The 21,420-nt window shown below is 42.1% G+C and overlaps 3 protein-coding genes across 3 annotated transcripts; 2 read left to right on the plus strand and 1 right to left on the minus strand. All coding sequences in view use genetic code 11, as the record gives it.

The window, feature by feature from the left end:
- Positions 1 to 3,901: 3,901 nt before the first annotated feature.
- Positions 3,902 to 4,532, minus strand: EGR_10290 (hypothetical protein; the record flags this gene model as incomplete). The annotated part of the gene is made up of 3 exons (XM_024499539.1): positions 3,902 to 3,997; positions 4,145 to 4,236; positions 4,319 to 4,532. 3 exons carry the CDS (start codon positions 4,530 to 4,532, stop codon positions 3,902 to 3,904), a joined length of 402 nt encoding a protein of 133 aa, XP_024346043.1.
- Positions 4,533 to 7,138: 2,606 nt separating this feature from the next.
- Positions 7,139 to 12,274, plus strand: EGR_10291 (Thioredoxin-dependent peroxide reductase; the record flags this gene model as incomplete). Its single annotated transcript, XM_024499540.1, has 5 exons — positions 7,139 to 7,144; positions 9,153 to 9,286; positions 10,626 to 10,986; positions 11,064 to 11,298; positions 12,189 to 12,274. The coding sequence occupies 5 exons, from the start codon at positions 7,139 to 7,141 to the stop codon at positions 12,272 to 12,274; spliced, it is 822 nt and encodes a 273-aa protein (XP_024346044.1).
- Positions 12,275 to 16,177: 3,903 nt separating this feature from the next.
- EGR_10292 (Heart- and neural crest derivatives-expressed protein) lies at positions 16,178 to 19,874 on the plus strand (the record flags this gene model as incomplete). Its single annotated transcript, XM_024499541.1, has 2 exons — positions 16,178 to 16,378; positions 19,572 to 19,874. 2 exons carry the CDS (start codon positions 16,178 to 16,180, stop codon positions 19,872 to 19,874), a joined length of 504 nt encoding a protein of 167 aa, XP_024346045.1.
- Between the last annotated feature and the right edge of the window lie 1,546 nt (positions 19,875 to 21,420).

Consider the following 21,420-nt stretch of genomic DNA (forward strand, 5'->3'; position numbering starts at 1 on the left):
TGAAAATCACTGGCTGGTGATCTAGCCTCCAAATTAACAGAATATTAACTTTTCCAGGGAATGAAGAATAATTTTGGGATAAAAGGAAAAGCAAAATCGGAGAATTGTAGCTGGGTCCGGTCTATTGAAGTACATTGATTGGTCACCTTCCTCGTATTCACCTTGGAGTAGTTAGTCGTGCATTTGAAGTTGGCCACCACCTCTAATTATATTGAAGTATATAGCGAAAGTAAATGCAAGCCGCCTTTCACTGCCCACAAACATCTCCTAATATAAGGTGTGATTTTTCACTAGTTTTATTTCTCTCGTGAAGTGGTTCAGTCATAATCCAAGTGATGTCACACGTTGACTTCATTATGGTTTCTAGCACCTTTATCAAGCCTCAACTGTAGGCAAACCTCACGTAGAAGTAACTGAGAAGAGGACAAATATGCATTAAACTACATTCAGTATTCACCCCTTTGTATGTTATCTTTATTGTGATGCCGACAGATGACGATCACCTTATCGTACTCAGTTTCAACATTTCCTTGAATGTCAGTGTGCCTCTCCTTTTACTGCCATATTCCCCCTCTTCTTCCGAAAATAAGTTGAGGCCTTTGTAGTGTATCCTCGTGGTCAGAAAACAACTTTTACTGAAGTTATGTTAAGTAGAAGAATCCCTGATCTTACTGTTCATAAATCCTAACTTCAATCTGCAAAGCGCATCGAAATAAAGGCAATCGGTACATTTGTGCTTGTAAACTCTTCACCTAATAATGGGTAGATTTGCCTGATTGCCACCAATATGACGCCCAATTGAGTGAGCTTGTTTATCAACTATATCGGTAGGTACGACCTCGAGAATTCTTATGTAGAGCTTAGTGGGACAGCCATTGAAGCGGGCACAGACAGTTTCCACCTCATTCCCACCAGTTGCGCCCATCTCAGCGACACGGATTCCTGCGACTGAATAACAAGGTGCGTGGAAACATCGATGGAGAGGTCATGCAAATCACAATTAGAATAGAGGAAGTTTGATTTAATGTGTGCGTTTAGTTTACTGAATTTGAGTACCATCTCGCGGAAGTTCCCAGGCGAAGTTTTTCTTAGCCTTCTGCTCCACTTCCGTCCCCTTCCTCTATTACGTCGTCAAATGGTTTAAATAACCAGCTTTATCTCTCCGTCTGGGCTGTTGCTTATTTCAGACGGCCAATATTTTATCCCCTTCGCATTCTGCTCCACCTCTTCCATTCAATTTTAATCCCTCTCAAGGAGGCAAATGTGGAAGTTCCAGTTTTAATTACTGGAGCATGCGTGATGAAACCATTGATTCAATAGTAGCGCTAATTCCTTACGATCTTTGTGGTTAGAGCGAATATTTGCTCTTCCAACTGCCTGCAATCGCACCTTCGGCCTTTCTGATGCATCTCCTTCTCGAGGTCCTCACTATTCATCACTCAGGCCAGTTCCATCTCTCTTAACTTAGTGTCACTTCTATTCCTTGTCAAATGTGTTCCATTTTTTAACTCTCCTCTACTTCTCCTCTCCTTGCTTTGTAACTCCTGCTTCCCCCCTCTCAACATGAGGGGACGACAGGTGGAAAAAGAAATGAGAAGTGGAAGATGGAGTCTGCGAGGAACTGAAAATCAGCCAAAGTGCTCGGACCTAGTCCAAGATGAATCCATCTATTTGGTTGAATAAGTGGTTTGAGAGGAGAAAAGCAAATTTAAATGCCTCTAGATGTATGTTGACCCACATATAGACAAAATCACCTAACTTAGATTGCCTGAGTGTGCATTTCCACCTTCCGTTGATAGCGATCAGTGGAACAGACACACGCCGGACTAAAGAAAGACTTAGACATTGAGGACTACGCTGTGCCCACCCCTTTGAGGAATAGAATAAGGTAAGAGGAGTTCATGGTAAATTCGAGACTGCATTTAGTCTACAGCACCCATCATGACTGTTTCATCGAGAGAGATAGGAGCAAAAGTGAAGAGTGCATAGAATCCCATGCAAAAGGGTTCAGAAAAAGTGGCACGCAGGAGGAAAAAATGGATAGAAATAAAGATGATTTAAAAATGGGAGGGGATGGAATAGAATGTCGAATTGATATAACCAAGAAAATGCAAGACAGCGTGTTTCATGTAACACCATAGTGCTATAGGCAAAGGTAAGTTTATGGGAGCCCATTTTCCCATTTCTCGGGTAAGGTAGATGTTGGCCATTGGTAAGACGAGGTAGGCAAGATTTAGGATGCAGTGTTTTTTTTATTATCAAGACAAATTTAAAAAGAATGTGACATCCACTGAATTTCCATTTTGACAGGATGATTTGAGAAGGGAGGAAGCAAAAGGGGAGGAAAGAGAAGGCTTTAAACGGGCCTATGTTGGTATGTCCATATCTAACACCTGCAAGGCGAAATGAAACAGACTTACAATGGATGACTGGAATCCTGACTCAGGGCTAGCCTGGCTCTGTATTACGCTACTCTTAGGCCAGTGCTGAATGACGACAGGAAATAGGCCACTCACTACTAAGGAATTCTACAGAAGTTGAGGGTAGAATCTTCATTTTTCTTCCTAATTTTGTCCTAACCGCTGCCTCCAACCTGAAGAGGGAACTGTGGTGGTTGTTCAGTTATTCACGATTTCACGGAGATGAAGAAAATCGTGGTTCATTTGAAGGAAACAACGAAGTGGGAGGAAAATGAAAAGTGAAGGAGGGAAAGGAATAACAAATGCCTCTGCACATCAGGTAAATGATTTCAACCTCCTTGGTACCGGGATAGCAAGTCCTGTCTTCCATTCATCCACAACAATTCCGACTATCGGGGTGAGGAGCAGGTTGCCATGTGTAGCGCTGATAAGCAGCTCTCGCGGTTCAGCACTTCTCTTCTTCACAGCTGACAGTTGGCAGGTATCCAAATTGATCGGTGACATGTGTCACTTCGCAGCATATCGTGTCTTGGCCTTCATCATCATCCCATTTAGCTCATTTAACGGATGAGATGTAAATGATTTGAATCAGGCCATAAAGTAAGGAGCGTCGAAGTTTGATTGGCTGATATTTGGTCAGTTATACATAGAAGCGCCATCTCTCCACCCAGGAATCCTCCACCTCTTAGTTAGTTCATCTATCTATCCCATATCATTCTCTCACAAGCATTCCATTCGGTCGTGTATACATTCCTCTATTGGTTCATGCATTCATCAATCCAAGTGCTGCAATTACGTTCGTCTGCTATGGCAATTCCTTCCGTCCGTCTATGCTTCTACGAACTTTTGTCATCCTCCCATTCATGTCGATTCGATTTAGTCTTCCACCAATCTTTAATGAATACATTCCTCCTGGATCCATCCATTCAACCGGCCATCCATCAACTTGTTCGTCGATTTACCCATTAGTAAATGAACAAATGTACATTTGACCAATCGCAGGAATCTGGAAGATAGGCAATGGTTGAATTTTGATGGGATCCATTTCCTCATGATCAAACATCTTTCAGCCCGCCTTGATGTACTGCCATCCTTACCACCATGACCATCGTAATCACGACCAACCAAAGGCCAGAAATGAGAAGTTTGCCATGGGTGCTCATCGGAAGCCCCGAATACCATCTAAAGCCAGCCTTTGGAATGGTTCTTTTGGTCACATATTCCACTTCTAAGCAATTCATGTGTAGCCCGTGCAGATCCCCCCCCCCCCAAACCATGTGCATTATCTGCGATAAATTTTCCGGCTTCCAGATGACTTCATCAACACTTAATCGCAAGCTAAATGATGTAGTGCTCAACTTGTTCACTGGCAATGTCACATGTGTAGCAGACTGTTTTCTCTGTAAAGTAGGAAACGCCTCAGAAACTCCCCAATTCATCCCGTATTTACAAAGAAAGTAAAAATCACAATGAAGAGTACTTTATTGACTATTTGAGGGTATTAGAGACAATACCCGAATAAAATTTCCAGGCCTATGAAATTGAGCTGTCCCTTGTGTGGTGTTTCCCCTTTTAAGCTAAAAAAAATGACAGGCGACACTGACAAGGTAAAAGCATGCTCAGCTTAAGTGTTTCTTTAAAAATGACAAGAATGTATGACGTGATATTTCCGTGTGCCACGAAGCAGTATGCTTCCACATGGAGTGATCAGTCTGTCTACTTACCCCAGTTAACGACATAGGAAAGGAAGGAATTGAGAAGAGGCAGAAGACGAAGGATGGCTTTTCATCCGCAGGGAGTCCCTTCGCCATCTCAGCTGTAATAGTGCGTCAAAACAGAGGCAATCATTGTGTTCGCGCCAACAAATGCTTTGAGGAATGGCAAAACAGTCCGCTTACTGGACTTTGCTGCGCGATTGTCACGGCAGAGGTAGCGGAGAGCGGTCACAATTGTTGCTCTGCAAAGTGTACGACAATGATCCAGAAGTGATTGAGTAGACATGATCGGCTGTGAGAAAGCATGAACGTAGCTTGTTTTAATAGGAGCAACAGTGAGCAGACTTATGTATATTCTGCTGAAGCGTTCATCGGCGCCCACACAGACGATTTCCATCTCAGTTCCGCCAGCTGCCCCTGGCTCAGCGGAACTAGACGCCTGCCTCAGCGTCCCAAAGTGGACCGCCTTGCAAGTGTGAATGAAGTGGTCTGCCCTGCTCTCACCTTTTATAGCCTGCAAACTGCTGCATGTTCATGCACACCAAATAGCTGCATACATCTCCAGGTCAGATGAATAGGTCGGCGATTCAGGTTTGAACACACGGTCGGCATAGTAACGGCCTCCGTTGCTTCAGGACTTAACTTACAAACATGACCCCTAAATTGTAAACTACGCAGCAGGAGCCATCATCCTTGTTTAATTGGCATCATAACGGTTCAAACTTCAAAATACTATTTTCTAGTGTAGTAGTGAAGGCTTCTTATGTTACATGCAGTAATTGTAGCTCTCAAAGACCAAAGAAGGCGTAACACAGGGACCGATTAAGTACAGTCGAAGTACAGTAGGGCCTAGGGATACTAGCATGGCTAGGAGGCCAGGCCGCCCGGCGGAGGTACAATGACCGAAGCCGAGGTTTAAACATACATAGATGGGATTTTCCACAGGATAGCCACAAATGACGACATGGTGGTTTTTAAAATCTATTCCTGAAAAGTTTTGGCTATAAAGTGAGCAGGATTTCCATTTACTAAAACAAACAATGCATCTTAATGGTGGAATGTTCTTTCTAGAGCACACTGGGAACTAAGTAGTGAGATTAACTGTAGGCCAGATGAAAAGTGGATTAATTATGGCAGAGGCTTGATGCTAAGCTGGGAATGGGCCACAACGATAAGCATATAATAGCTGAAAAATTAAAACTAGAAGGTGAGGAAAAGCGACTTTAATGGCTTAGAGCCAATTTTGTATACGCAATATCCTTGCTAGCCGAATTCACTTCTGGCCACTGACACAGGAGCCTTGACGGAGACCCTATCTTATCGAAACTTAGGTGGCCAGCATGTGGATCCTCAGGAATAGCTGTTCTCCTAGTCGGTGGTATAATTACGAGATCTTTATAACATTAGTGGTCTGTCGGATTTCAAAAATAGGCAGTCGCTTTGGAAAATGCTACCACTGTGCGTTTCTCATGTAGCAAATTAGCAGGATTCTGTGCTTTTCAGTAAAAAAATCACCTCTTCCCCTTTTCCTTTCAGAAGTGCAAGTTTCCTTATGGCAAAGCTTTGCAGCATTAGTCTGAACGAGCTTTGTAATACAAAATCTACTTATCATCACATCCTAGTAGATTTTAATTAGCTTATTTTGAACTCTTGTGGAATAAGAAATGCGGTTTTGTAGGCCAATAGTTTCATGAGGAGGCTATCCATGCTGGTAAAGTTCCGTTGTAATGGTGATTGTTTGGTTGGTGTGTCCAGGTACGCCCTTCCATGCCTGACCAACTACTCCGAAGTTGGGAGGGTGTCAACGGTGGTACTCGGGTTCAGTAAAATCACAGGGATAGAAGGCATTTAGGTTCTAGGCCTTCCTGCATACACCTTTTCCAGCCAAGTTGTAGTCGGTATCATCAGATGAACAGAAACCTGTGTCATCGGATGGAAATATCCACTTCGTCTTCTAGCTACATAGCGATAAACTACTTTGCCTTTTAGCTTCAAAATAGTGTAAATAAAGTCAGTGATTCAATAATGGGTCCGTCTATCTACCTTTGATTTGCAGGCACACAAAGTGGTGTGAAGATGAAGGAAAGGTGCTCTGAAATCAGTGGAAGGGTTTGATTTTGAGGAGTTCAGTAAAGATCATTAAGCATTACACTGTTTGCTATGCTGATGTCAGTCATCAGTATGATTTCTCAACGGAAATCTGTGTTGAGTCTTACTAGGGATGGTTCAAAGAGGCGGACACCGTTATTTACACACCCACTGACCTTACTGAGGACATACTGTGTGTAGATGGGGAGAAATTAGAAAGCAGCATTTGATATCACGTCAACAAATTCACTATCGTTGCCTGTTCATTGATACTTGGCTTAGAAGCATTTTGGGGATATTTGTGTACGTTATATGACTGACATTACACAGTGACTTAAGTAAGACAGTGGGGAAAAAGAGAAGTAATGGGAGAGTCATTGAGGGGACGAAAGCATGTGTTAATGATTGAATGAAAATATTTAATAAACTTTGTGAAGAATTGTAAATTATTAGAAAAAGAATTTGCTTGAAATGCCATACGACAACAATAATTCGGCAACAAAAGAAAGATAATTAAAACGAAAGTACAAATTGACGATGAAGTAGCCTCCCAGAAAGGTTGATACGTCTATTATGCTATACAGCGATTCAGAATAACGCAGCACGTTACAGTGCACCACAGCACTTGCTGGTTCAGCACGGAATGACACGATCATGTTCACTTCGCTAGTCTTTACATAAGGTGATGAAATGTAGTTTCATGGAACATTGTTAATGTAGATGGATTATTTCCTGAGAGGGATTTAGTTAAAAAAATGCACAAGGGGAGATGAGGCAAATTTGATCGAGATGGCTCTACTTGAAAGTGCTGATAAGGCGAATGTGAATGTGTTAACCATCTTAATGTGGGCATAAAAGCCTTCTTTATGATTTAAACTATTTAGCGGTTAAAGTAAAGTCCACAAATGTTAAGGTATGTGGGTAAGTTGCTGATCGAAGCGATTTATTGAAGCGAAAATTTAATGGTAATAAAGAACACTCGAACGAGAATGTCAAAAAAACGCAAACTTCAACAGGATAAAGTTGTATAAAGACACAACTACGATGGTGTTTCTACTTTGTTGAAGCATGCATTTATGTTGATAAAAATTTATGACATTTGTTTATAGCAATTTTAAGGTCATGGAAACAATTAAAAGTACTCGGTTGTGTAAGTTGCTGTGACCTATAAAACTAGGTCGTTTTCTTTCTTTGTTGTTACGCGATGCAACGCAAATTGGATAGCGTTGTAGAAATAGTGTCAATACGCAATTTTTTTTGCGCATAGTTGCCTCTCGATTTGTTAAGTTTATAAGGGGAATCCAATGTTTGTTTGTGGTGCCAGTAAAAAACGATTTATCACCATTTTCATTACATGGTCTTTTTATTTGTTTCTGCCTCACCCTTTACCTGTTTGGTTTTGTTCCATGTCGTAGACTCCCTTGTATTCAGCCATTTCGTTAAAATATGTAAAGTATGCGACGTCACTGTTCTCATCTAAGCAAATCATATTTTACTTTGCCACAACTAATCTAGATCGGCATTTACCTAGTTTTCTGATCACTTTTTTGTACAGCTTGGAGTTTATTACTATTAATGGGTTTCACCACTCCTTATCAATCTAAAATCTAACCGAATTCAAATCTATTTTGGTATATTACTCACAGTACTCAACGATCAAAATACCTACTAATACCTTTAGTGCTATGCCAGTCTTTACAACCGAAATTTCCTGATCCCATCTGCCTATGCGTGTATTCCATACTGATAGAACCGAGCACTGGACGGAACTTGTGTCGCTTGACTATTGCTAGGCGCGGACCCCAAAATTGCTGAACAAACACATTTTTTAACTGATGTAGGCCCCTGCGACTAACCAGCCTCTTCGCTTTTATCGTCTTTGTATCTACATTTGGTCATTCACTCCTTCATTCCCCCACTTTCAACAACTTTCAACTCACCACTTGTGTGGTCTTTAGCCCTAAGTTTTTGGACTTCGTGTGTTGAATCATCGGTCCATCATCTACTTAAAAAACCATTTAATCCTCCAGTCTAGTTATGGATCGTCTTGATCTTCCATCGGTCATATATGTGGGATGTCGACTTTTGGAACATTTGTCACTTTGGCCTGGTACTGGCGGTCGCAAATTTCAGACAACCAATATCTCCTTCCCTTCTTTCGCCTTTTCACTCCGTCAGTCATTAACTTGTAATTTCATTCAGTCTGTCATCGGTGTACATTTCAAGTCAAGTCTCTTGGACCACACATGATTGAACCACTGATTCGCTGATTGCGTAGATTCATTCCAATCCTCGCAACTTGGGTAACAAAATGCTTTATCCTCAATTGCTGTTTTTCTTTTCAGGCACTTTTCCTCATAGGGATTCCGACCCTTCGACTCGCGTGTTCTCTCCGCTCCCTTTCGATTTCTTACTGTTTTTTGGAATGTTTGCACCACTCTTTCCCTCTTTTCTACTCCTTTTCCTTCCCCTTTTTGTGCTTCCTTCATCCCACTATTCAACGCTCATCTCAGCCTAGAATGGAGACAGGTGGCAAACGAAACTGGAATTAGAGGATGGATTCATTACGAAGAGCTGGACATCGAATAACTAACTAAAGAGCATACGCGCTTTCACCTGGCGCAGGATGAAGCTGTCTGGTCAGCTAAATGACTTGAGAAGAGGAGAGTCAAAATGATCGTTTTCTCGCACGGGGTCAACTTCGACTAACCGAAGATATCCAATAGTACAGATGCTCTACAGGGACAACAGGGAGACTTAAGCAAGTGAGCAGGCGCAACTTTGGTTAAAGAACGGACAAGTGCTTGCGTCCGCTGTCGTTTACCTTAAAGACATTCACATTGAAGTCCTGATCTTTTGATTACTCTGGTAGGGAACTGGACAGGCAGTTTGAATACTGACTACCTGCTTTGCTGTCTGTGTTCGGCAGTGTCGCATCGTTAGGCGTCGGTGGAGCAATGACAGTGCTCGATGCACTGTCAAGCTCAATGTCGTTGGCGTCACTAAGGCTCCCTCCCTCCTACGTTCCACATTCGTCTCAAATGTTGCGAAGATGGCTGGTAAGTAATGAATGAGTTGAAACATCCTCACAGTCAACCAAAACCATGTAAACTCAACCAATGTGATCATGCGGACAAGCGGCATGCTAACCACAGTGCGGGGTATGGGCTGCCATTTGCGTCGTGTTTCCGCTGAGTTGAATGATGGCAATTGCGGAATGAGGCCGTTGTGATTGGAAGTTGGTAATCTGGTTACTTGTTCACTCGTACTGTCAATCAAAGTGTGTTAGAATATTGATGAGCCGCATTCCAAAGGTAAAGGCCGATGTATATACTTCCATCTTCACATAATTCCACCTCAGTATGGCTAGTTATAAGTTAAATTATAAGAACAGGGAGACATTCGGCAACGTACCATTCCACCACTATTATGCGTAGTCGCCGCAGTTGTCCTACTGTGTGAGCTACATTGCTTTTAGTTTTTAGATCCGTCAAGTGGCTTGTTTCTATTCAAGACTGACAGTCAAAAATCAGTGGAAGAATAAATTGGTCAATTAGCAGGATATTAATTAACCACTTTTTGCAAAAGACGCCAAGTTTTTAAAGAGTAAGGTGTAAAAGAGTGCTGGCTTAACAAGTTGTCTAAAAAGCAGCTTGCCAAAACTTACAAGCATCAAATATCTGGTACCACTCTGGATCCTGCCCCTTGTGACATGGATGTATTTCGGTTTTGTTTCCTGGGAAGATTAGGAGTCGCTTAAATATTTATTTGCTAAGTTGCAAAAAAGCGTTAAAAGTAGTGGCATTAATCAAAATTGGCTCTCATCTGGTTGTCTTTAGGTATCAAAGTACTTCTGAGACCCATATTTGTTTAAGTTGTTGTTTTGTGGGCCGGTGGTTGTGTGCTCTAGGTCGGTTCTTATTCGTGATATCACGCAATCTATGTTTTAAGTCTGTTCATATAGTTAATTTTAGGGTTTGATGACAAATGTCGGGTTTTATTAATAGTGTTAGTGGTACTCATTATCTTAGTCACTTAAAATGTTTAAATGCGTGGAATAAACAAGAGGCCAACTGGTGGTCCTTATTACGGTTAATCACCCGATTTAGCACCGTAAATTGTTTCGTACACGTATTAAAACACGTGGGTTAACAACCCCTTCTTCTAAAGTTGGTGTTTTTATTGTTGTGCTATTGATCACTACTAGTCATGGGTTTCTCTGACAAGTTCTGTTTTGATATTTCTAACTTTCACATGTCAGTGTTGGTATACACATTTTATTTTCCTTCATGAGCATTTAGCACCAGTTTAAGTGTAACAAATGTGATCTCTAATAGCTTGTGAATCCCAGATTCATCTGCCCATATCTGTGTTTGTTCTATAAATTGCTTAGTGATTCTAGAACAATGCAGCGCCTTATACCTCATCTCCGTTCCAAGCTTTTCGTCTCCCTTTCTGCTTCCACTTATATCGTGCCAAAATTCCAGTCTCGCGGACTCGCAGTGAAAGTCACACAAAAAGCCCCTAATTTTGCTGGAACCGCTGTTGTTGATGGCCAATTTAAGGAAATCGAACTGCGAAACTACCTCGGAAAATATCTCGTCCTTTTCTTTTATCCTCTGGACTTCACTTTTGTTTGCCCGACTGAGCTCATAGCGTTCTCCGATCGTATTGATGAATTTAGTAAAATCGGATGTAACGTTATCGGTGTTTCTACAGATTCACATTTCAGTCATCTCTCTTGGATCAACACACCGCGGAAAGTAAGCATCTTTACAGCTATGAAGCATGTTTTTGCATCAATAAACGTAGTATCTGATGGCGATATTTTGCTTTTTAGGCAGGTGGATTGGGCGGTTTAAGGTATCCCCTTTTGGCCGACTACAAAAAAGAGATATCGCGAGAATATGAAGTTTTACTGGAGGATGCAGGTGTGGCCCTTCGCGGACTTTTCATTATTGACCAAAAGGGTGTTGTTCGAAGCATGACAATTAACGATTTACCCGTCGGTCGTTCTGTTGACGAAACTCTTCGTCTTGTTAAGGCATTTCAGTTTGTTGATGAACATGGAGAAGGTGGGCAATATTTTATGCATCTTAAACATTACTTATGAATTTTATGACACTTACTTGTTGTTTTTGTCGTCTTGGCTGTTGTTGCTGCTGCTGCAAGCTTAGCTGTCACGCTCCCCACCTACTTTGCGAGCTATCGCTACGTAGTTTTACGTGCATGAGTACTTGAATTTCCTAATAGAGTTGGTGATGCTAGTTTTTACTTTTTTGTTACGACACTCCTGCCACGTTTTAAATCGAGTTGATTTTGTATAGTAGTAACCTGACCCTTAGCCGATAAACATGGGCAAGAGATTGGTATTTAAATTAAATTTGATTCCCAGCCTACAATGCTTTACAGTGTTTATCCATCTTCAAATCTTACCCCTCCTCACAATCACCACATATGTATTGCTTGTCGTTTTAGAAACCTTCGATTTTATAAGAAAAAATGTTTGACATCTAATTTCGTTTAACATTCAACCTTTCTTGTATAGCCACTGGGGAGCCATTAAATGACACCTTTTAAACGCAATGCTACGTACATTGTTGACAATTGTTATGCTCCCAGTGTGTCATTAACACCATTTCTGCACCTTTGTAAGGTACGCCGGGAATTTCATAAATTCTGATTGGGTTGGCACGGTGACAATAAGTGAGATGCATCCTTAGTTTACGCGCTATATTCTGTCGCAATCAAGGTGATTGAGTTCATTGTTGTAAAATAGGTCGATATAGAATGTTCTTGACCTGGTAATGTTAGTTACTTTCTTATTTGTGTTTTGGTTAGAAAAAAATTAGCACTAATTTGTGGAACATGGTTATTTCCAAAACGGCTGAGTTTCTGTGGTGGTTAAATTTTTTCCTGAGACCCTGTTATCGAAGGTGTCAATTGAACTCCGTGTTTCTTCTAGTCTGTCCTGCGAACTGGACCCCTGAATCACCCTCCATGAAGCCAGATGTTGAAGGCGCAAAGGAGTACTTCAAGAAGGTCAACTAAATGACCAAGGTTAATCTGCCGGTACTGCTGATGTTATTAGTAACATTGTAGTATTCGTTCCATCTACTCATTTTTTTGCGCAAAATAAAGGTAGTCATTCTGTTTTATGCTTTCCTTTTTATCATACATTCGAGGTAGTGGGCAGCGACCCAAATTTGCTTATAATGATGTACTTTGCTCATAATAGTATATTTTACTCTCACTAGGGAGTTAGGTGGGTCTCTAATGTAACAAAGTGGAATGATTTGTTGCAGGGAAAAGTTCATGGAGAGGGTAATCTAGGTGTACTATATCAGAGAGTTAGATGAAACCAGTTACAGATGTATCGAAACGCTGACGATACAAGTAACGAGAAGACCTGATAAGTTCCCCCCTACTTTCAGATTTCTAGCTTCTAGAGAAATCGGCAATTAATCTGTTTAAGTATAGAAGTTAAGTCCCCTCTGACATCATTTTCTTCCTCCACTTTGGTTATTTAGAGTTGTTGTGTAACACAGCATTTCTTGAACGGTTTTGGCACTTTTTTCAGCACCACATATGCGTCATGTCAGATTTTCTCCCTTAAATCCCTAAAGTATGCCAGCTTTGGTGGAAGATTTTCCTCTCAAACCTTGGTGCTTAGTCCCAGTTTTAATAATTGCCTTTCCTTCGGTGCCGTAGTTACGAATGCCTGCGCAAAGATGATGTCCTATCCCATATCGACTTTCGCATCCGAAGGTTTTGGATTTACGCTAGAGCGAAATCATGTGACCTTATTGTTTAACTGGATTCTCCAATTTGATTGGTTAAAAGTTTGCAGTGAGGTCATATGCGCATAGCTAAGGAGGGAAGCGTTATCTTACTTGCGCATGACTTTTAATCCCCCTTTTTGTACTTCCACCTTGATGCCATGTGTGAATGAGGATCGAGTTTTTCCTTTCTTTGTCGCGGTTATCGTGATTTTACTTATGCGGAAATCACAAGGGGAAAAGTTACAGCCAGGTGAACTACCAATCCGACAAGGAAGCAATGACGACCCCAACAATTGCTGCCTAGCCTTTCATAAAAGATTGAGTGAATAGCATGCTTTTGCCTCTAAAACCTACCTCTTAGTTTTATCCTTCCTCGTGGTTCCAAATTCTCCCACGTGGGTAAAAATCTACCTAGTCTGGGGTGAATTACTTTGGGACAAAACAAAGTCTATTCGTTTAGCATCGCCCCACAAATGTTCTCCCCCTCTTCTCTTACATGGAAATCAGGTGTTTGGGGCATTATAAATGCCGCATCTCGAATGCCCGTCTCCCCCGTCCGCGCCTCCCCTCCCTGTCTGGGCCTGCCTCGAAAGCATTATCGCGTTGGCTCCCGCACCAGCGTGGGGGACCACGGTGATTGGACTGCAGCGGCATCCACCCATCCCACTGACCACCATCACTCCCACTACCAGGTGCGATTTTAACGAAGACAACCCAAGGAGGTGAGGTGGGGGGAGGGGAGAATGGTGAGGTAAAAGAATTTGTATGCTAGGCTATGCTCTGCCATGCCTCCCATTCCACTAGATCCTATGCCATTGGTCTTTAATTCAATGTGCAGGTGTAGAATGACGATGCGAGAAAATGGAAAGTCTACGTCCCCGCCTCACCCTAGAGGGCTAAATACAAGTTATTTTAGAACTGGTTAATGTGTTTAACTAATGCTCTGGTCTAAATCTAATGTGGGAGGAATTGACTTTGCAGTTGGAATATTTTCCCGAATCATTCAATGGTTTGTTATATCTGTCTTGGCGTCCTTACGGATATTATCCTTCATTCCTCAATTTCTCATTTGTTGGATGGGTTTCGGTGTTCTTTTTCAGCGTATTACAGATTTGTATAGCACGCTCTCGAACAGCGTCACATAAATGTGACACACATTTCTTATTGGTTTAGGGTAACTGTTCTTGTAGTCCAAATTATGTGTCCCGAACAGGTTGGATCAGCTGTGAAGGCAATATCAAATACTCCTCCGGGATCTTGGTAATGTTCGTGTCAAGGACATTTGGAATGAGGTGGCCTTAGGAACAGCTGTCTTCCGCCTCCTTCAAATGGCCTAATGATACATTCACAATTACTGCGGGGGTTGATTTACCTCCTTCCTATTCTTCTGGATGTTTTCAAATTCACTATCCCACTAGTCTATCTAGATGCAGGCTTTCATTAGAAAACCATAATTCTTTACATGGAACGAAGTATGTGTAGATATTTTACCACACCGCCCTTGAGTTATTCTTGATGCCATAAGGAGGCACCCAGGTTTAGCGGTGGAATCAGTAGCATGATTAAAACGCCATAACACCCAGTTTGGAGGCTGAATCGGGGGAGACTGGAAAGATCCGCTTCATAAGTTTCAAGCATCTAGCATTCCACACTACTGTTAACCACATTTATGTGCTTCCAGGGTCGCCAGTCCGGCCAGCTTATTTGCGCACGCAACCGACTAGCACGTGACGGTAATCCGACACGTCAAAACACGTTCTTTGGCGTCCACCTGAGGATGCAGTGTGCATAATGCGCCAGCGAGGACTACGCGCAGAACGTTTTGATGTTTAGGTAGGTGGAGACATAGCCAGTGAAGTGTTGGATGCATTTACAGATGGCGAATGGGTTAAGGTACGGTAGATCACTTCAAATTCGCTTGAATACTGGATGGTCAAAAAGACCCATTCGACCTCATGCTACAGCTCACCGCAATGACCCGTGACAGCGACTTTCAAGGTGCATGTTTATACGCATGTATTAAAAAGCACGGGTTGATAGGCGCCACTCGCACCGTACACTCGCCCTGGCATCCGTCTCCCACTTCGGCTGAACCCTCACGCCTAAAATGTCGATGATTCCTGATGGATGCGGTTCAGACTTGCCTACTTGATGAACTGAGTTTCATCCAATCTCACAAATAAAGAGCCTTCTTGAACGACGTGTTAAAAAGGAATCTTTTGGTGATAGATCACCCAGAGATGCATCAAGTCCTTCAGAAGCGACTTCGGCACAGAAAGATTTGTCAGCAGACATGCCCTATCCTAAAAAACCATTGCTTTGGCCAATGGCAGGAGGTTTTGTCTCTTGTTTATTTTTCTTATGAAACAAGTAATGAGGCTATCAAGCACTTCAAGCATTGGTCAAATACTCACAGGAATGATTACTAAGGATAGGTAGTGGAAACTACCACCACCACCACCTCTGCAACATTTCCACCTTTTAAATGCTTCTACTTTAAGTCTTGTGCGGATTTTCCCATCTTTAGGCTTCCCACCTTTGCTAAAGGTATCAGGACCAGCCCACGACGCCTTTTCCACTTGCCATTGCATGCGTTTGCACCATGCTAACATCCCATCCCATACAAATGTCAAAGCAATAGTCCCGGCTAGAGTTGAACGCCGCTGATCCACGCGAAAACCTAGGGGCAGAAACCGAAATAAGCAGGGGTGACCTTTCCTTATACCCTTCGAATAAATTAGTCGGACGGCTAAGTTTCCGTGATTATTTACACTCAGACTAAAGCGTATTAAGTGTGCCATGGGTATGGGGAACTACCCCAAATGATCTGATTTATGGCGGTTAAATATACGCATTATCTGCCATAAGACACAGACTGCGGGACACTTTAGACGACCCCGGTGTGTCCCACTGGTCATCCTCATCATCAAACCTGGTCTTCAAAAGCCTGTCATTTCTCTCTCCCTCTTCATCCAGGTGCACAATCTGTCTCCCCCTCCACCTACTCCTGTCAGTCCCTGTCCCCTCTCCTTTGCCTAAGGGGCGCAGGACAGTGGAGGGAGGGGTAAGAGGGAGACTCTTGATGATAGAACACACTCACCCCGGTGCCCACTTCCCCCCCCCTCTCGAAAACCCGTACTGATTGGTGGAATAAGCCTCTCGATCCGAACTAATGTCCGCAGTGGTCACGATCCCACAAGTCATGGAGTTCGGTACCCAACAGTTAGCCCTCTGGCATAAGCGTCGAAAGCAACAGGAGAAGAAGTCTCTACGATGTGACGAGAAACTATGCAGTTCGGGTAAACGCGTACGAGCTTCAATCTTTAATCCTGCTGTCAATCTGTTGGAAATTAAGTCGTCTAATATCGAGGAGGTATGTCCCTTTATGATGAGTGATTATTATCTCTCACGCACTTCATTAACGGTTACCTTGATTGTTCTTTTTTAAAGTCCAAATTTGGATTGTTCCATGCTTCTAATTTTTTACTAAAAGTTAAAATACGCTGCCCTGTGGAAATCTTTAACTTCTTAACTACGTTTGTTAGCGGTTGTGCTAAGTCGATCTACACCAAAGTTCACACAAGAGGAAAAACGACCCTTTTGGTTGTAAAGACATTTTTTTAGGATATAAAGGTATTTTTTAAACATGCATGTGCATATTTCTCTTTACACTTCATGCTATCACCAAAGGTAAATAAGTTACGGTAAGATGTTGCCATAGTGACGACAAGACCCATACTGGTTACGACTGTCGAAGCTCTGGTGACTTTTACCTCACTATCACCAAGTTCCTGGGTATCGACTGGGAAAACTTATTTGTAGGCATAGGCGTTCCAAAGTTCCACTCCTGTAACCTCTTCAACCGTAGTTGTTTCCCACTCCAAAGGTAGTATTCGGTTCCTCACACGCATGGTTTCAAGTCGACGTCTAAAACTTTTTAATCAGCTTGGAGATCCTTATCCAGGCCTTCTCTGAAGCCGTAAAGAGGCACATCAAAGTAGAAGGGTGGTTTAATGTTGGTGTACGGAAGGACTTGCCGCCTATAGGCGTCGTGGGGAGGCCATCCAGCCAAGACGGAAGTACATGTTACGGAGACTGTAATGCCAATAACAATTCACTAGGATAGGAACCCGTTTCACTTTGTGGCTGTCTCACTGAGGCAAAATGACCATTCCATTATGTTCTCCTTTCTGCTAGTAAAAAATTTTCCCCCATATCTGGGTATTCACTGTCTATGATTGAATGAAATCTCTCCAAACAATTATCCATCTTTATTTATCCTGGCTGAATTAATCTGCTAATAGGTCTTTTTCAAATAAGTTGGAACTATCATTTATTCCGTCTGACTTTTTAATTAACAGTTCACTTTATTTGCTCATAAAATGAACGTGAAAATGGTTTTCACCATTGATTCTTCAGGATGAATAAATCATATCTATTATTTGGCCGGAGGTACAAAGGCTTTTGAATTAATTGCTCGTCTTATTCCCATTCTCCTTCAAAAAAACTTTTCATACTGGTGTGTCGAAGGCACCCCAACATCAAGCTACTATGACATCCGCCGCTACTAATTGACATAGGTGAAATGAGGCTTTAAGCTGATTGGCTGCTGTGTGCTAATCACGTGGATCATGGCCGGAATAAGCCCAGGGGATTAATAACCAACACTGGCTGTCATGGGCAATGGTAGTGTCAGCAGGCCTTAAACGGACCATTCGTCAGTACGCAAAATTTGTCCAGACTGAGTAGATGAAGTACATTGATTACATGGTTCAATCCTCCTTTCAGCATGTATCCCACCAATGGAGTGTTTTGATTAATCGAAAAACTTCGCGGCGGAAATTAAGGCCAGTGGGACAGACTGGCCTCCATGGGAGGCGGCTGAATTCACGAAAATTCCAGCAACATCCTCTGCTCTCTTAATGGCTTTTTATTTTCTTAGCCGGTTTTTACAGGAAAAAGGAAGTCCTGCATTATGTTAATGTGGCAGATGACATGAACCGATGTGTTCGGTATAAGGCTTTGCTGGGCGAAAAACATAACCGCCCGCCTGAAACCAAAAAGACGTCGTGTTGACTTTTACCGTTTTTATTTATTTTTTTTTAGTTATAAAACGATTTAGCACAAGCATATTTGGTTTGAATTGATAAAAACAGCCTGTCACACATATGTGTCGATGGTAGTGGATAAGTAGATCAAGGCTCCAAGCACACTAGATGCTGGAAAGGACAGTGAAATATGAATTTTCTATGCGAAACGCGTTTTGAGCGCGAGTTCTGACCAAAGTTATGGTGGCCAAGAGTCCAGCCACAAAATCGCTCGGTTCCCTTATCTACGGGTTTTGGAGTCATTTGTTTTAAGGAGATATTCACGAATGTAATTTTTAAATCCTTAATCATTTTTGTATTTTGCAGTCAGTACTGACACTATAAAGCCTACCGCACTTTGAAACCACTTTTTAACCACTGAAGACATTCTTGACATTAATGTAGTACTCAAGAATAGGATTTGCAATTGACACAGGAAGCTACTCCAAAACCACAAGAAAGGGAATTTGTTAATCACAAAAGGATTACTGGGAATTGAAAGTTCCTCCCAAACAGCCGGCGTCCATACGATGGGTCAGTCCAAATATTGTTCTTCAAAATGCCAGACCAAAACGTATGGAGCAGCATGTGTTGCTGAAAGATGTCCCATGTAGATGAAGACGATAAATCAGAGGCTACCCTCATATCTGCGGAACACTTTAAGCGCAATGCGGTACAGTACTTTTATGACTGTCTGTCAGTGACAAGATCGGCTGTGATGGCATCCAACGTGCCTACAGAATGGAGGAATTCTAGTGATCACTCAGCTAGCGAGTGAAAAGTGTCATTTTGGATGCCTGACCAATATGTAAGCTGTCATGTGACAAAATTCCAAAAGAGACAGGTCTTCCTATAAGAATGGTAGGCCTGTTCACCTTGGGTGCAAAACGGTTCTCCATGCCTAAGCTTTTCAGGTATCAGTCAAACGCTGGAATGAGTTGCAAATGCAGCAAAGGACGACGTCCAAGATATTTTATTTTACTAATAGCCTTTATCTCCCTGATCGAAAATGACAAAACCTTTGAAAAATTGAAGTAAACATGAATTGTCGAGAAGCATTGCCTCTAACTAGGACAGCACAAAAGGAGTGTTTTAATAAAAAATTGGCTAATCAACTTTTGCTTTATTACAATTGCCGCGTTTTTTGTTTGGTCACTGTGACACGTGATGAACTATCCAAGGTATCGAAATGACTTAATACCCACAAATTTTTAATTTTACACCTAAGCATTTTTCATCTCGTTTTACCTATTGTAATCTGTCTGGCACTTCTGAAATTCCATCTTCCCTTTTCTCAGACTGCCCTACTTATTTATATAAGTAGCAAATCTGAAAATTTGCTCGTTTTAATGTAGTAGGGACTGCTAGTCTTTTAAAACACCATAGTTAATTCAAGTGATCTTATTCATCAATCCAAAGAGCCTATGGTGAAGATTCCACACAGCACCAATTGTGGTTTCACTTTTGCCTTATGTTTAGGATAAGTGGAATTCTTCCACTGACGTGCAAAGCGAAGATGACGAATACGAGAGAAAAAGAAGAGCCACCCAACGTGAGCAGGATAGACGTCGAACGGAGGCATTAAATAGAGCATTCGCGCAACTACGAGCCTCCCTTCCGCATGTTCCACACGATACCAAGTTGACAAAACTGCGAACACTACGGATAGCCATTGCATACATTCGACAACTGCAGGCTGTGACGCAGCTACAAAGTCAGGACAATCACTCTTCCTCCCCTCCCTCCTTTCCTCCACCCCCACTACCACCATGGGCACCATGACAACGTCCCCTTTTGCCACTCTTGTCTCCTTAGTGTGAAATGCAAGATGATTTGGAAGTGGTGAACTTCCTCTGATTTTGTTAATTACAAATTTATTTCTCATTACATTTTAGGAGTGATTACGAAATCTATCTACTCGGTTTGATTGATGAAGGCTAATTTGCAACTTTACAATTAGCAACTAAGATCAGATCCAATTATAAGGGCTTGCTAACTCCATCAGAGACTTTGGAGTTTATTGAATAAAAGAATCTGGATAAATGAGTGAAAACCGCACCCAATTTTCTGCATTGTCTTCTAGTACATACGTATATGCTTGCCTTAGCGTTTTGCTAGCGCCTGAAAAACTGTCTTAGCACGAAGATTTGGCATCATGACTGAACCAATCCGGGATACGGTAGCAGCCCCTGTAAGGGACAAAAGTGATTAAAACGCTTGGAAAGCCACCACCTCAGGTATAGATGTGGATGATCAAGTACAGACATCTATGAGTTTAAGTTAGTTGTCAGACTTTTCCTCTCGTGTGCAACTGCTCTCAATGGGGTCACGACCTACGCTTATTTGCGTTCTGATTATCTCTGGGTCAGCGCGTGCTTATCTCATCACACAGCCTGCTTCCCATCATTGTCGGAGCGCTGACCTCCAGAGTGGATTGATGCACCCAGGTTTTGATATAATCCAGACGATCCACGAGCTGGATAAATATTCACACCAATTGCTAGAGAGAATTGAAGTTGGGATACACCATAGCCGAAATCATTACGTTTGAACTAAATATTTTTTTGTTGAAAAACAAACTTAATTTATCACCAAATGCGGTTCCATGCATACACCACCGCTGCCGTCGGCCGCAGGGCACAGCCGCCGCTTACTACTATGTATAGTACCGCTAAGGTCGTTCCTTTTTTAACCGGTATAAAATTAAATACCCTCGTTTAATCCGAACAAGGAATCGCAACTTTCCATCTGTGGAATGCACCGGTCAAATAACGCCTTTTATAGTCACTCTACTACCAAAACCTAAGTAAACCACTTTCAGTTTTGTAAATTTTGCAACCGAGTGACTATCAAACTCACAAAACTGGTTTCCATCACCCACTTATTCTTGTGGGGTTGTCTTCAGCTCTCTGTCGTCCGACTGTTTGTCCAGGTTCTATTTTAGCCACGGGAATCCAAATGAGCAAGTCTTTTAAGTTTAATGGCGCGTCACTTGTTAGGCTGCTTCATTGTAGAACACGATGTAGATTGCAAGGCAAAGTTGACAAGACTTCACCTAACCGCTTAAAATGTCCCTTTTCTGTGAGTTTTGACTTTGACTATCACTTGTACGCACATAACAACCGTGACCTCCTGAGGAAACTATAAGGACGCATTAGTCTGAGTAGAAATTCATTGCTGAAATATGGATGGACTGGTCGAAATTGGCAATTAAAGGACCTACAAACACAAGGGTTTATGCATCACTAAGGCTACAATTGCTCTTCATTTAAGCAATTACAGACATATTACGAACTTTGAACTCATCGAGGCTGATGTAGTCACTCGG

Source organism: Echinococcus granulosus (assembly GCF_000524195.1).
Source record: "Echinococcus granulosus chromosome Unknown EG_S00206, whole genome shotgun sequence".
Lineage (NCBI taxonomy): Eukaryota > Metazoa > Platyhelminthes > Cestoda > Cyclophyllidea > Taeniidae > Echinococcus > Echinococcus granulosus.